Source organism: Cynocephalus volans, chromosome 8, assembly GCF_027409185.1.
Source record: "Cynocephalus volans isolate mCynVol1 chromosome 8, mCynVol1.pri, whole genome shotgun sequence".
Taxonomy (NCBI): Eukaryota; Metazoa; Chordata; class Mammalia; order Dermoptera; family Cynocephalidae; genus Cynocephalus; species Cynocephalus volans.
Window position 1 is genome coordinate 60,358,985 of NC_084467.1, and position 14,118 is coordinate 60,373,102.

The 14,118-nt window shown below is 34.1% G+C and overlaps 1 protein-coding gene and 1 non-coding gene across 3 annotated transcripts in view; both read left to right on the forward strand.

The window, feature by feature from the left end:
• The window catches only part of LRRC7 (leucine rich repeat containing 7), a 422,920-nt gene that overhangs the window by 323,887 nt on the left and 84,915 nt on the right, over positions 1 to 14,118 (forward strand). For both annotated transcript variants that reach the window (XM_063104407.1, XM_063104408.1), the window contains exons 17-20: positions 4,958 to 5,158; positions 9,912 to 10,023; positions 10,231 to 10,411; positions 11,944 to 13,624. In XM_063104407.1, coding sequence (XP_062960477.1) covers positions 4,958 to 5,158; positions 9,912 to 10,023; positions 10,231 to 10,411; positions 11,944 to 13,624 — 2,175 coding nt within the window. The remainder of the gene's footprint in view (positions 1 to 4,957; positions 5,159 to 9,911; positions 10,024 to 10,230; positions 10,412 to 11,943; positions 13,625 to 14,118) is intronic.
• Positions 1,807 to 1,914, forward strand: LOC134385354 (U8 small nucleolar RNA). The gene has a single exon (XR_010024335.1). It is a non-coding gene; the product is annotated as a U8 small nucleolar RNA (small nucleolar RNA).

Here is a 14,118-nt window from a genome sequence, read left to right on the forward strand (position 1 = left end):
GTGGGGATATCTGGCATGGTTTTTTAATTTGGGTGCTTCGTTTTTATTTATTTATTTTTATTTTTAAAGACTTTTTTTCTTTAATTTAAAGTGTGGGAATACCAATAGTCGGGCAGAATGTTGATGACACTATTAATACAATCCAAATTGTCTCTTCCACCATATATGCACATTTTTTTAATAATGTCAATTCTGGGGGAGATTAAATAGTTAAAATTTGATTCTTAAAATAGCGTAAGATTTAAATTGAGATTTGCTGAGAGTGGACTTTGAGCACAAAGATAGACATCTGTTGAAAACCATCAATTTCCTTTAATTTGAAGACGCTGATGATATGAATTCCTGTAAGAGAAGATTGAGTTAGGAGTTGTAGCAAATAGGGCTTCCTTATCTCAGTGGGTTGGGTGTTGAAGAGGTTAATGGGGAAAAGAAAAAAACATGTCTTAATGGAATATAAAAGAACACTGCATTTTTTGTAAACTTTCTCATCCACATGTAATGGACTATATTCTTATTCTGTGTCTTATATTTTTTCTATAATATAAGGCAAGCTAAGAATGCATTTTCCTAACTAAAACATCTTCCTTGTAGGTTTCCTTTCTTTGTAAAATATTTCAGTTAATTCCTAGAATAAGATAATATTTAACAATCAATGATTGAAGCATTAACTATTTTTTCTCTTACTGGAATTTACAATCAAATCAAATTAAAATTTAATTATGATATGAAATATATTATATTATATAAATATAATATAATATGTGAAAAACACAGTTCTATATAAATTTAAGATATCATTCCTAAATGCCCTGCTGCTAACATTAAGTAATTCTTTATTGCGAAGTTTTGGGGTTCTCCAACATCTTGCAGCTGCTATTTGCATTTACTGCACTTTTTTTAGATCTGAGATATATAGAATGTTGTGAAACACTTCTGTTTTACCAAATTAAAACAAATTAATATTTCAGTCAAAATTTTGCATTTTAATAAAATGTATATGTGAGATGAGCAAATACTTTATAGTGAGTGATAAAACAATTTTATAAGAACATAATTGATAGAATTTTTCACTTACGTGTATAATAAATGAATTTATTTTTTATCCCATATTAGAAATAAGGGAATATTTCAAGCCTATATATTTAGAAATATGAATAAACTGCTTTAGTATTGAGTATTACTAAACTATTGCTATAACTGGGCTTATGATCATGTTTATTCATCTTTTAAGCACAGCATACATGAGTTTAAAAGTAGGAAAGCAAAATGATCTGTAAAGGGGCATAAAATATGCTTGTATAGAGATTACAAACAGAATTATAAAATATTATAATTTCATTTTTAAAATTATAAAATATTTTTACTTCACTTTATTTTTTTAAATTTGAAATTATCCTGTTATATAACTCAATAAAATTCACATTTTAGACTTTCTTCCACAACACTGTACAAATATGTGCTGCACTTATGCAAGGGAATGTCTCTAAGCTAAGTAACACTTGTGTAGCGTAATTATTGGAGTCAGAAAGATGAGTTTCAATCTGGGCATTGCACCTACTAGCTATATGACCTTAGGCAAGTTACTTGCACTGTCTGAGCCCCAGTTTTCTTTCTGTAGAGTGGGAACAGCTTCTGCAACGAGTTGTGAAATTTAAATGAGATTTAATTATAAATTAATGATTGATTTTATAATAACTAATTATTAATCATTTAGGGGCTGGCCACTTAGCTCAGTTGGTTAGCACAGTCTTGTAACATAAAGGTCAAGGGTTCAGACCCCATGTTGGCCAGCCCCCCCCAAAAAAATCATCAGGTAGGATAATTCTTACTTACCTGTTCCTCCTTTTGGAGGGCAGATAGAATATTGATTTGATTATCACATACTGCACACAAATACCTATAGTCAACTCTGTACCTCATAAATATGTATAAATAAAAATAATTTTAAAAAATTAATCATTTAGTATTTAGCATATAAATATTAATTTATATCTTAACCTATAGGATTAATAATTAATATTATTGTTTATTATATAAATAATTAATAATAAATTAAATATCCCTATAAAACATTTAGTATGGTGCCTGGCACATGGTAGATACTGAATAAATAACTATTGTTGCATACAACCTGAAAAAAAGATCCAGACATTTACAGGTATTAAGGTTAGACACGTACAGAGTAGAGTCTAGATTGCCAAAGTAATACAGATTTTGAAAGTACATGAGTAAAATCTGATATTAGAAATAGTATCTAATCTCTGCATAGAACTTACATATTTTCAAAGGACCTTCACATTATCTCATTTTAGCTCTAGATTAACCCAAATATGTGGGAAAGATATGATCATTCCCATTTCACATGAGTTGAAACAAAAGAAAGATTAGCGGCTGATAGCTAGTTGGGGGATAAATCTGTGCCTTAAATGTACAACTTTTGAATCCAAGTCCAGTAAATCCTGCTAGTAGACTAAAAAATGAGAAGCAAGGAGCTTATTTTCTAGGTGAAACAAATCGTAGTTTTATGAGACCTAAAGCTTCCACAATTTGGGAAGCGGTCTCTTTAAGGAAAAGAATATAAAATGACCATGTAAATACATTAATAAAGCCCCTCACAAGGTTTTGGAAGAGGTGTATAGTTTGAGCTTCAGTAGCTTCATGGTAAATCTGTTTCTAGATTTAAATATTTTCACAGAAATAGAATATCCAAGCATACTTTGGTGAGGTAACCAAAATATCACATTAACTTACTTTTAAAATAACCAGACAATATTAGAAAATAGTTATCTAATTGTGTCAGTTGGGGCATAGCATCTACAAAAAGATAGATTACATTACTCAGTTAAGTATTTAATTCTATTAAGGAAGAACACTTCACATTTATTTTGCCTCAATTCAAGTTATGTGTAATTTTGGTGTTGAGGATTTTTTAAATTGCATGGAATTTTACTTTAATGTCCTACTTCAGATTTTCTTTCATTCATATACCACTGGTTATTAAAAATAGAAAGATGTTCTTAATTGGCATGATAGTCTTACCATTCTACAATTTGCATTTTTCATTAAATATGTTTTTTTTGGACTTTTAATCCTTTGATACCAAGTACTTTTAAACAAGTTCATCAGTATAACTTAAAAATTAGATTTCACTTGTAATTAACATTTCTAACACCAATTTAAACAGCAGATCCAAGAATGCATACATCCCAATGGACTTTTTGTGTTTATTTAAGAATGCATTATAAATTATGTACCCTGGGATGTATTTATCTTACATTCCAACAACTTACAGTACTTTTTTCCTGTAAAGACTTTGTCTTGGGTTATATTTTTGTAGCTTTATTTCCATGTATTGTCAACTTCACATTTATTTAGGTGTGTAAAAGAGATTAAACTACCTTTAAACAACACTTACATTAACTAAATTATCTGGTTTTTCATACACTTTCCAGATATTTATTGCAAAAGTAATTTTACATCTGCACTATTGAAAGGAACATTAGAAATCATCTAGGGCAGTCCAATCCAGTATTTAATTAGGAAAATGAATCACAAGGAAGAGAAAATACTAAGAAGAATAACACAGTTGGTGTATTTGCTAAAACTGCAGATGAGCAAAAGTGTTTGAGTTCATTTTCATAATCCTCAGACCTACACCACCATCATAGTTTCTCACATCCCATGAATTACATGGGTGTGTGCGGGTGGGTATCTATGTGCCCCTCCCTCTTTCTCTTTTCTCTCTTTCCCACTCTTTCTTTCTCTTCCTTCTTCAGCTTCTCTCCTTTCATTGCCCACTCCCCCACACACACTTTCCAGACACATACTCAATACAATCACATAAACCATTCCATTTTGTAAAGTTGGTTCTACTCAGATGTAAAAAGCCATGATTGTAGGAACAAGCCAGACCAAGTAAATCTTCCATTTTGTAAAGTTGGTTCTACTCAGATGTAAAAAGCCATGATTGTAGGAACAAGCCAGACCAAGTAAATCTTCCCCTTATTTTTCCTCCCACTCCCTTTTAACCAGCATGAACAACTTGTATTTAGTCTACTTTAAATATATTATAATAAGTAATCTGATGGTAGGATATTCTATATGGAATGTCTCATATTTCCTTTTTCTAAATTTGATGCTAAAAGTAGTCATTAATATGTGTTCCTGCAAGTCAGATTGATAACCCAAAACATGAATTCAAGAATAGAAATAAGTATCTGGATAAATAAAGGCCAAAACTTACACATTTACCTAAAATATCTTAGGAAATGGTCTCCAGTTTTTATTCCTCCTTATCATAAGATATGACCCAAGAAGCATGTTACTTTATGAGGGTAAAAACTAAATATAAAAACAACTCTGAAGCATTTTTTTTCCTTAGGTATTAACAAGAATTAGCTATCCTAACTTTTGATGTAATATGCTAATTAAATAATTAGCTAATGCGTATTTGAGCAGCAGATATTGTCAGCTCCCCATTTTTTAATACACAACTCTATTTGTAAATCTTTTAGGGTCTCCTCCCATCACCCACAATGATACTCTAAAGATATTCTTAACATCAAAATTATTAGTTACAAATAATTAAGATAGGGAAAGGCACAGTTTCCAAAGAAAGAGAGCAGTTTATACTAACTTGGTTACATTTTTCAGAGACCACCAGTCACTTAAGTGTTTGACCTACTGCTATTTCAGCCATCTACAGGGTAGGTCTAAAGATAGGATATAATCCAAAAATTGTATATAATCTAGAAAGGTGAGAAGAGGTGGGAAGTCCCACAAGGCTGAACAAAAGAGGACCATTATGTGTTCTACTCTACAGCACAGTTTCTCAGCCAGCCAGTTCAACACTCACTGTATTGCATTTGGTTATACTACTGCACATAAAATAAGCTCGTTTTGTAAACATGCTTGCTGAAGTTATTTTTATGTTAAATTTCTTTTTACAAACTTCTAGGTTGAAATAAACCTAAAACGATATCCAACTCCTTACCCAGAGGATTTAAAGAATATGGTAAAATCTGTTCAAAATCTGGTGGGTAAGCCAAGCCATGGAGTGCGTGTTGAGAATTCAAACCCAACTGCTAACACGGAGCAAACTGTGAAAGAAAAATATGAACACAAGTGGCCGGTAGCCCCAAAGGAGATTACAGTGGAGGTATTTGAAGGTTATTGGTAATTGCCAGTGTGGTTTGGATTTTTTGGAATTCTAAATATGTTGTTTTTTCCAACTGAATAGATATGCTTTGATAAGTGCATTTTTTTTCCTAATATATAAATGATCTCTGTACTGTTTCAAACTATGAGGGTTCCATTTATAAATCACAGACAGATGATACCCTCATGGCCTAAAATCATTAGTAAAGCTCCAAAAGTTCCAATACACACAGAATGAATTGTCACTCAGATGGGCCTGGCCAGTGAGTGCATTATATTAGTGATATTTTGGCTACCCCAAATTTTCATTGTATCAGTCATTAGGAAAGACTAACCAACGATTTTTTATTGTGCAAATCTCAGTAAAATTCCTAATCAGATTTAGAGAAAAAAATTTTTAATGTTTTTGTGTTTGGATTAAGACACTACTGTTAACAAAAAGGGGAGATAATTTTGAAATCTAGGTTTATGAAATCTAGTCATGTGAAGTTTAATTCCTGTGTTTTAGAAAGAGTTAGAAATTTTTCCTTATTGATTTGTGTAGTCTGAAAAGAATTCAACTACATTTATGCCACCTCTACTATCTCATCAACTCTTCAGCTAATTTGATTATCATCTTTTTATCTTCATTAGAAACATAACTGGTATAAGTACATCTAGAAATTCATATAACTCCTTCTCAAAAATCTATATTGGCAAAACTCTTTTACAAATCTGCACTTCAAAGCATCAATTTGTTGCATTTATTAAACACCAACTGTATATGTAGCACTGTGCTAAATACTGTGAGAGAGAAAAGAAATATAAAATGTGTCCACAATCCGTAAGTAATTTAAAGCCTAGCCAAATAAACTTAACACAGGAAGTGATTAGAGAACATATAATATGAAATATGATAACATGATTGGTTGTGTGGTGGAGAATATAATACTCTAAGTAAGGGTTAAGCTGCATATTAAAGATTGGATGAGTCTTAAAGTGAAAAAGGGATGAGGGCATTCCAGGCACAGGGAAGATCCTGAGATAGAATCAGCATAGTTTGCATATCTGCCAGCAGAGGGCCCAGCCTGCCCCAGAAAGTGGGGAATACTGCTGGACAACCAAGGAAAAAAAGTAATTAAATTTTCAATTTAGCCACAATAAATTTGCCTAAGAGTAAAGCTTGACTTTTGGCTTTATATTCATTTGTGTGATTTGCCCTATGCTTTTTTTAGATTTCTTCTTCTATTGGCCTTTTCCTCTTAAATGGAAATTGATAACTTCAATACTGTATCTAAAATCAAGATTCTAGATCTTCTTTCCCTGAATTTCACCATCCTAGGGCAAGAAGAAGCTGTTGCTTTCTGTATCATTCTCCTATCTCAAATTAACTGCAGCCAAATTAAAATGTCACACTCTATTTTTTTCATATTCAGATTTAATAAATACAGACAACCAAGCATCAAGCCAATCAGTGTATACTAAGCCTTTATTATATGTTTTGCACTTGTATGCCATTTTTGAGTCATCATTATTTAGTTAATACTGCCAAGAATATGGAAGAAGGTATTACACACTGTATGATATATTTATCCATGTGATTAAATATGGAAGACCAAGGGGGAAAAAAAAGAATAGAGGTATACAAGACCAAAGGTGGAAAACAGAAAGAAAACACATGGTAAATAGATTACAAATACAACAAAGTAAGGGGGAGAGGAAAGATTAAACAAAAATTTAATGCTCACTTCTATTTGCCAACTCTAAGCTAGGAGTTTTAACATATGTTATGCTAGACAAAGAGTAGGCCTGGTCGACTTAAAAACTCAGAAATAAGCTTTTTTTTCCTTTGACTTCTACCTTAGGCTCCCTTTCTCTATTGTGGTAGCAGCCAAGATGTAGTTTGAACAGTGGAAGGGTAATGGGGTAAAAAAGGAAATTTTCCCTTTTCTTTGTCCTCCGCTTCTGTTTCCTCACCAGAAGAATATACAGTTCAATGTGCTTACAGTGGGATCCCCACTGAATTTGATTTCCCACCAATAAGTTCCATTGTCTTTACCCATAGAAGTAGTCCCCAAAACTTTACCTACTTTTTCTACAGGGACTTAATTCCTCTATCTTCTGTAAAAGAATTTATAGAGACAAAGTCAAGGATTAATTTCCTTTGTTGGACCATTTGTCAGCTCTGTGAAGCCCATTTGAGAAATGAGTTTTTCTTAGAATAGACAAAATGGCATACACAGTATCACACAGAAGACCTTTGAGTAGGACTCATCCCAGTTCAAATCCTGGCTCTACTACTTATTAAGTTTGTGACTTGGAATTATGACTTTACCTCTCTGAACCTCCATTTCCTTATCTGTAAAACAAAGATGATGATGATAATAATTTAAAGTAATGCATAATGATAAAAAACAAGGTTATCCTTTAAATGAAGGATAATATAGATAAAATGTTTAGCATAGTAGTACATTGCAGACATAATCAATGTTCTGTAACTGATGGCCATTATCATCACTGTCATTGTCATCATCATCACTTTAGTCATATAGATAAGAGAGTCTACCTGGATCCGTGAAAATTCATCATTCCTGCTTCAGTAGTGTCATCCTCCTAGATCAAAGGCCACAGAATTCTAGAGAAAAGATGTACGTTCGTGATTAGCTGATAATCATACTCTCTTCCCGGTCACTAAGACTCTTTTTTGATTCACAATAGAAATTCTTGATTGAGCAGGGTCAGAAACTTGAACCTGAGTCAGATCATAGCTTCTACGCAGAGTTCTGGTCATGATTTTGGGATACAAGTATGAAAGTTTAATCTATACAAGTAAGATGACCTGAGTACTGAATATGGGGAAAAAAAGTGAAGCCCTTAATTATATAACATTTTGTATTTGTGTAACAATTTGGCTTGCTTTTTTGTGTTTCTATTTTACTTCCGTTTTTGTTTTTACTAAAAAAATTTCTATACTTACAATTATGTGTCATGAGAATATTTTCTTTTTAAATTATTGTTTCAATAAATAAGTTACCTTTAGATTCACAGAATGTTAGTACTAGACGGGAATTAGCACTAATTCCTACTATCTCTTACCTTCATCTTACTGATGAATTGAATAAGGTCCAGACAGGAACACTGACTTGCCCAAGGTAACATGATTAATAAATGATAAAACAGAAATAGAATGAAAATATGACATATTGTAACTGAAATTTCTTTGACAGGTCAACATATTTTATGCCTTCTGTGGTACTGTTCTTCAAACTTGCATCTTCTTATAAGTTTCTCCAAAGATATGTAAATTCTTTTATTCTCTATGCTGTCACCTTAAAACTTTATCATAGTTTTCTTGCACTAAACCTCTGAAATAATTTTCAAAATCCGTCAAAGCACAAATTTCCCTCTTCAGCTCCAGACTTTTGTCAATCCCACTCTTTTTCCCAGTTTAGGTAAACCCAGGTTTTTCACAGGAATATTCCCATACAAATGTAACCAAATCAAGCCTAAAGGACAGAACTCAAGCCAAGAGTTAGAGAAACGGATGTGTTTCTCTGCAATAGCCAAAGATCTGAGCCTGTCACTATGGGGGATTCTTGGGCAATGTATCATATTTATAGTAAGTTTCAGTCTGTTCATTATACCAGCCAATTAGTTATAAGGTAGGTCTTTTTAAATTTATGATATTTTTATTTTCAAGTATACTTCTCTGATTTAACAAAATATTTATAAATGTGTTACATTAATGTTCCAAACTAACAAGATACTAAAAAATGAAAAAACTGAAAAATACTGAAAATTATTATTTGAATTCAAATTCATCTAAAGTTTAAGGGGGGGGGAAGAGACATAAAGATAGCTTCCATGCATAAATTTATGTTATTACTTACTTATGGGCATAGATAAGGCATTTTTATACCTAGAAGAAAGTGAGAATTTGACATTTTGCCTTCCCTAATGCTTTCCCACTACCTGGTTAACTAAGAATAATAATTTGAATTATAGAAGTTTAAAATCCATGGGGTTTTTTTTGCATGTTCATTTATCATTATAAAGTTATATTCTTGTACCAATGGTGCACATTATATTCAACGAATAGACTTAGAATGAAGATTTAGCAGGCTAGATTGGTAACCAGAAAACTAGAAACCTTAGGAAGAAAGCATGGTTAGAACTAGAGAAACTGAGGAGATGATCACTTGGGAAACAGTAAGAATTAAGAGGAAGAGTGGCAGAAAGAGCAGGACTTACAGGACATAACAGCACATTAATGTGGCTAAGGATGAAAAAAAAATCTAGTTGGTCAGTGAGACACTTTCCTCTTAAACTCTCAAATAGTTCACCTCTTGGAACTCTTACATGTGTATATATCATATATATGTATGAATCACACTACTCATATATGGCTTATCATAATTCAGTCCTGTGTTATAATGAGTTATATCTCACCTTTCCAACTAGGTTGCAAGCTCCCAGAGGGCATGCGCCACATTTTATCTTTCTTTGGAAATTCCACACTTTTTTGCACGGTGCTAGGAGTATAAACAGCATTCAAAAAATGTCTAATAAATAAATGGACTCACTTAAATTACAAAAAAACAAAAAATTTAGTGCGTAACTCAGAGATACATATGGTTCATTTCTCTCAGTGCCCCACTTTGAATTAAATTCTAGAGCCACATCTTTTGACTCTGAGCCAAATAAAGATATTGCCATCTTGGTTAACCATTGTTTAAATGTTTATTTTCCTTGTCCTGTATTATTATATCTCTCAGGATTCTTTTGTTCATCCAGCTAATGAAATGAGGATTGGGGAACTTCACCCTTCATTAGCTGAAACCCCTCTGTACCCACCCAAACTTGTTCTGCTAGGGAAGGACAAAAAAGGTAACATTGTGAATCTGATATGGAAAATGTCCTGCAAATGCATGTGCATGATGAGTCACCAGTTGTAAATTATGATACAACCTAGTCTATAAAAATATTTTACAGATATGTATTTCTAACATTAATTAGTATGGTATCTGTTTTTCATACTTATTTTTTTGTGTAATTATTCATAGCATCCTAACATCTTTCCGCTTTAAATTCCAGAATCAACTGATGAGTCTGAAGCTGACAAAACTCACTGTCTGAATAACAGTGTTTCCTCAGGCACTTACTCAGACTATTCGCCTTCCCAGGCCTCCTCAGGATCCTCTAACAACCGGGTTAAAGTGGGGTCCTTGCAGACAACAGCTAAAGATGCAGTACATAATTCTTTATGGGGTAACAGGTGTGTTTAGAATTCTCTCTTTTCTGTTCCCAAACTCTTATTTTCAGCAAGTTTTTAAAAACTGAAATCTTCTTAATTTGGAATTGTATTCAGCATGTAAGTGGCACAGAAGACAGAAGGGGCAAGTAAGTAAATGCAGTTCACCTAGGACTTCCAAGAGCAGATAAGTCCATCTTACAAGAGGAGGCTGTTGATTAAGGGAAAGATGGCAGGAGATTTACAGGATGAGATGATAGAAAAAAAATTTTGATCAAAAATATTGTTTTTGCAGTACTTATTTATGAGGCATATGGACATTTCACCATCCTTTTTTTGCAGATGAAAAAACAAAAGCCACAGAGCCCAGTAGTGACTTGATAAAGTAGTATTTGCCCAGTTCTAATGTACATACTTTGTAACTTGTTGCTATGTTTTACACTACAAATAGCAAATAAAAATTGTTATGTAATGTAGGTAGTCGATAACTTTTACTCGTATTTTACTAATAATATTGCCACTATTGGAAATGTCTTCTTACTAATTCATAAATAACTATTTCTGTTCATTGATGCCCATGATAAAAATCTTAATTCTTTCAGTTTATAAATTCATTACTTTTTATATGAGCTGAGATTAATTTAGGTACTTTTGGAAGATATCTTCAAAATGTGTTTTTATTTTAATTGGCAAAAGCACATAAAAGCCTTTCCCTCACTAACAAAACACATATAAATCAATATTATTAGTGTAAAAATGGTTTAGAATAAACTTAGATAAATAAGCATCTGCTAGAGATACTATGGTCACTGGTATAAGCATGCCAATGACCTAAACTCATATATAACTTGTATATATATAATTATTTATTATTATTTAATTATCACTTGTATATATAATTTAATATATAAGTAGCATTCTAGAAAAAGATACTTGAATATGCTCTCTATATAGTGGCATCTGGTCTTCAAATAAATGTTATTTGGATTCAGTTTGGATTCATTAAATATGCCCAGCATTTTTGAGAAAGATACTTTCAACAAATAGTTTGGCAATGTACTGAATTAGAATCTCCAGGGATGGTTATCGGGAATTAGGTGATTTCAATTATCAGTCAGGTCTCAGGACCATTACTGAAGACCTATATATTTCATTCATTCATTCATTCATTCATTCATTCATTCATTCATTCATTCCACAAATATGTTTTTAATATGTGCCAGGCACTATTCTAGGGCTGAAGAGAAAAAGACCTCTGCCCTCATGAGTTTACATTCTAGCAAAAGACAAGAGACAATATACAATAAATATAATAGATAAGTAAATTGTACAATATGTTTGAAGGTGATTATTACTAAGAAGTAAAAGTTAGACCAGGCTAAACAGTGGCTTTTTGGTGGGGACATGCAATCCTAACTCTGTCTTAATCATCAGTCAGGTAAGGATGAATGATCAGTTACATGAAGGATGGTGGCCTTCGTCACTGCTTGTTCTCTTCTTGGCAAAGATCCAACTTTCCCTCATTTTCACTTTTCTTCTTCCCATTGTCTTCACAGGATTGCACAATCTTTCCCACAGCCTCTTGATTCAAAGCCATTACTCAGTCAGCGGGAGGCTGTTCCCCCAGGGAATCTACCGCAGCTTCCCGACCGGCTGCCCATGAGTGATGCTTTCACTGACAACTGGACTGATGGCTCACATTACGATAACACAGGATTTGTAGCTGAGGAAACCACAGCCGAGAATGCCAACAATAATCCTCTCCTAAGTTCAAAATCTAGAAGCACAGCTTCCCATGGACGCAGGCCTTTGATCAGACAAGATAGGATTGTTGGTGTTCCCCTGGAACTTGAGCAGTCAACACACAGACACACACCAGAAACAGAAGTGCCTCCTTCCAATCCTTGGCAGAATTGGACCAGAACCCCTAGTCCTTTTGAAGACAGGACCGCCTTTCCTTCCAAATTAGAGACAACCCCCACTACCAGCCCCTTGACTGAAAGGAAAGAACATATAAAAGAATCTGCCGAAATACCTAGTCCTTTTTCTCCAGGAGTACCATGGGAGTATCATGATTCCAATCCCAACAGGAGTCTTAGTAATGTCTTTTCTCAAATCCACTGCCGCCCAGAAACTTCTAAAGGTGTTATCTCAATTAGCAAAAGCACAGAGAGGCTTTCCCCACTAATGAAAGATATAAAATCCAATAAATTCAAAAAGTCACAGAGTATTGATGAGATTGACATTGGTACCTACAAGGTTTATAATATACCATTAGAAAACTATGCTTCTGGGAGTGATCACTTAGGAAGCCATGAACGACCAGATAAAATGTTGGGACCAGAGCATGGTATGTCCAGTATGTCTCGAAGCCAGTCAGTCCCGATGTTGGATGATGAGATGCTCACTTATGGAAGCAGTAAAGGGCCACAACAACAAAAAGCTTCTATGACAAAAAAAGTCTATCAGTTTGACCAAAGCTTCAATCCTCAAGGTGCAGTGGAAGTTAAAGCTGAAAAGAGGATACCGCCCCCTTTTCAACACAATTCTGAGTATGTTCAACAGCCAAGCAAAAACATGGCCAAGGATTTGATTAGTCCTAGAGCTTACAGAGGATACCCACCAATGGAGCAAATGTTTTCATTTTCCCAGCCATCTGTTAATGAGGATGCTGTGGTGAATGCCCAATTTGCGAGCCAAGGTGCCAGGGCAGGCTTCTTGAGAAGAGCCGACTCCCTGGCCAGCTCCACCGAGATGGCCATGTTTAGGAGGGTCAGTGAGCCCCACGAGCTGCCTCCGAGTGATAGGTACAGCAGGCCTCCATATAGGGGAGGGCTGGATCGTCAGAGCAGCGTTTCAGTAACTGAGTCCCAGTTCCTGAAGAGGAATGGCAGGTATGAAGATGAACACCCTTCATATCAAGAAGTGAAAGCTCAGGCGGGAAGTTTTCCAGTTAAAAACCTTACCCAAAGGAGGCCATTGTCTGCAAGAAGCTACAGTACAGAGAGTTACGGTGCCTCCCAAACCAGGCCAGTTTCAGCTAGGCCTACTATGGCAGCTCTTTTGGAAAAAATACCATCTGACTATAACTTGGGTAACTATGGTGACAAGCCATCAGATAACAGTGATATAAAGACGAGGCCTACTCCTGTGAAGGGAGAGGAGAGCTGTGGTAAAATGCCTGCAGACTGGAGACAACAGCTGCTTAGACATATAGAAGCTAGAAGGTTAGACAGGGTATGTTTGGCATTTCTCTATAAGAATATCCCTCCTGCCTTTAGTCTTCCTTTATTGGCATTTCTAAGCACGTGTAGTGAAGCATGAACTACATGAATGAATAGATGATCAGTATTTTATTTATCTTTATATTGTGGGGAAAATTGATCATAATAGTTTTTCATGGATATATTGCTTAAAGCTCTTTGAGAGTCCGTAACCTCTAGGTGAATTATTTGTCAAGCCTAGCCTAAATATTGTTAGTAAGAAAGAATTTGACTCTATTATATGGGATGGTGCTTCCATTGCTTAATAGCCATTAAGGCAAAATGCCTCTCCAAGGCACAAAACTATTCTCCAGTTGACCTAAAGTGTATGATTTTTATTGAATCTATAAAAAGTGAGTATTTCACACCTTTCTACACAGACTCACATATTAAAGTCAGGCCTAATTTGTTTATAAAATTTGCACATAGTTGCTGCTATGGGACTACTAAAGTTATTACTTCTAATGA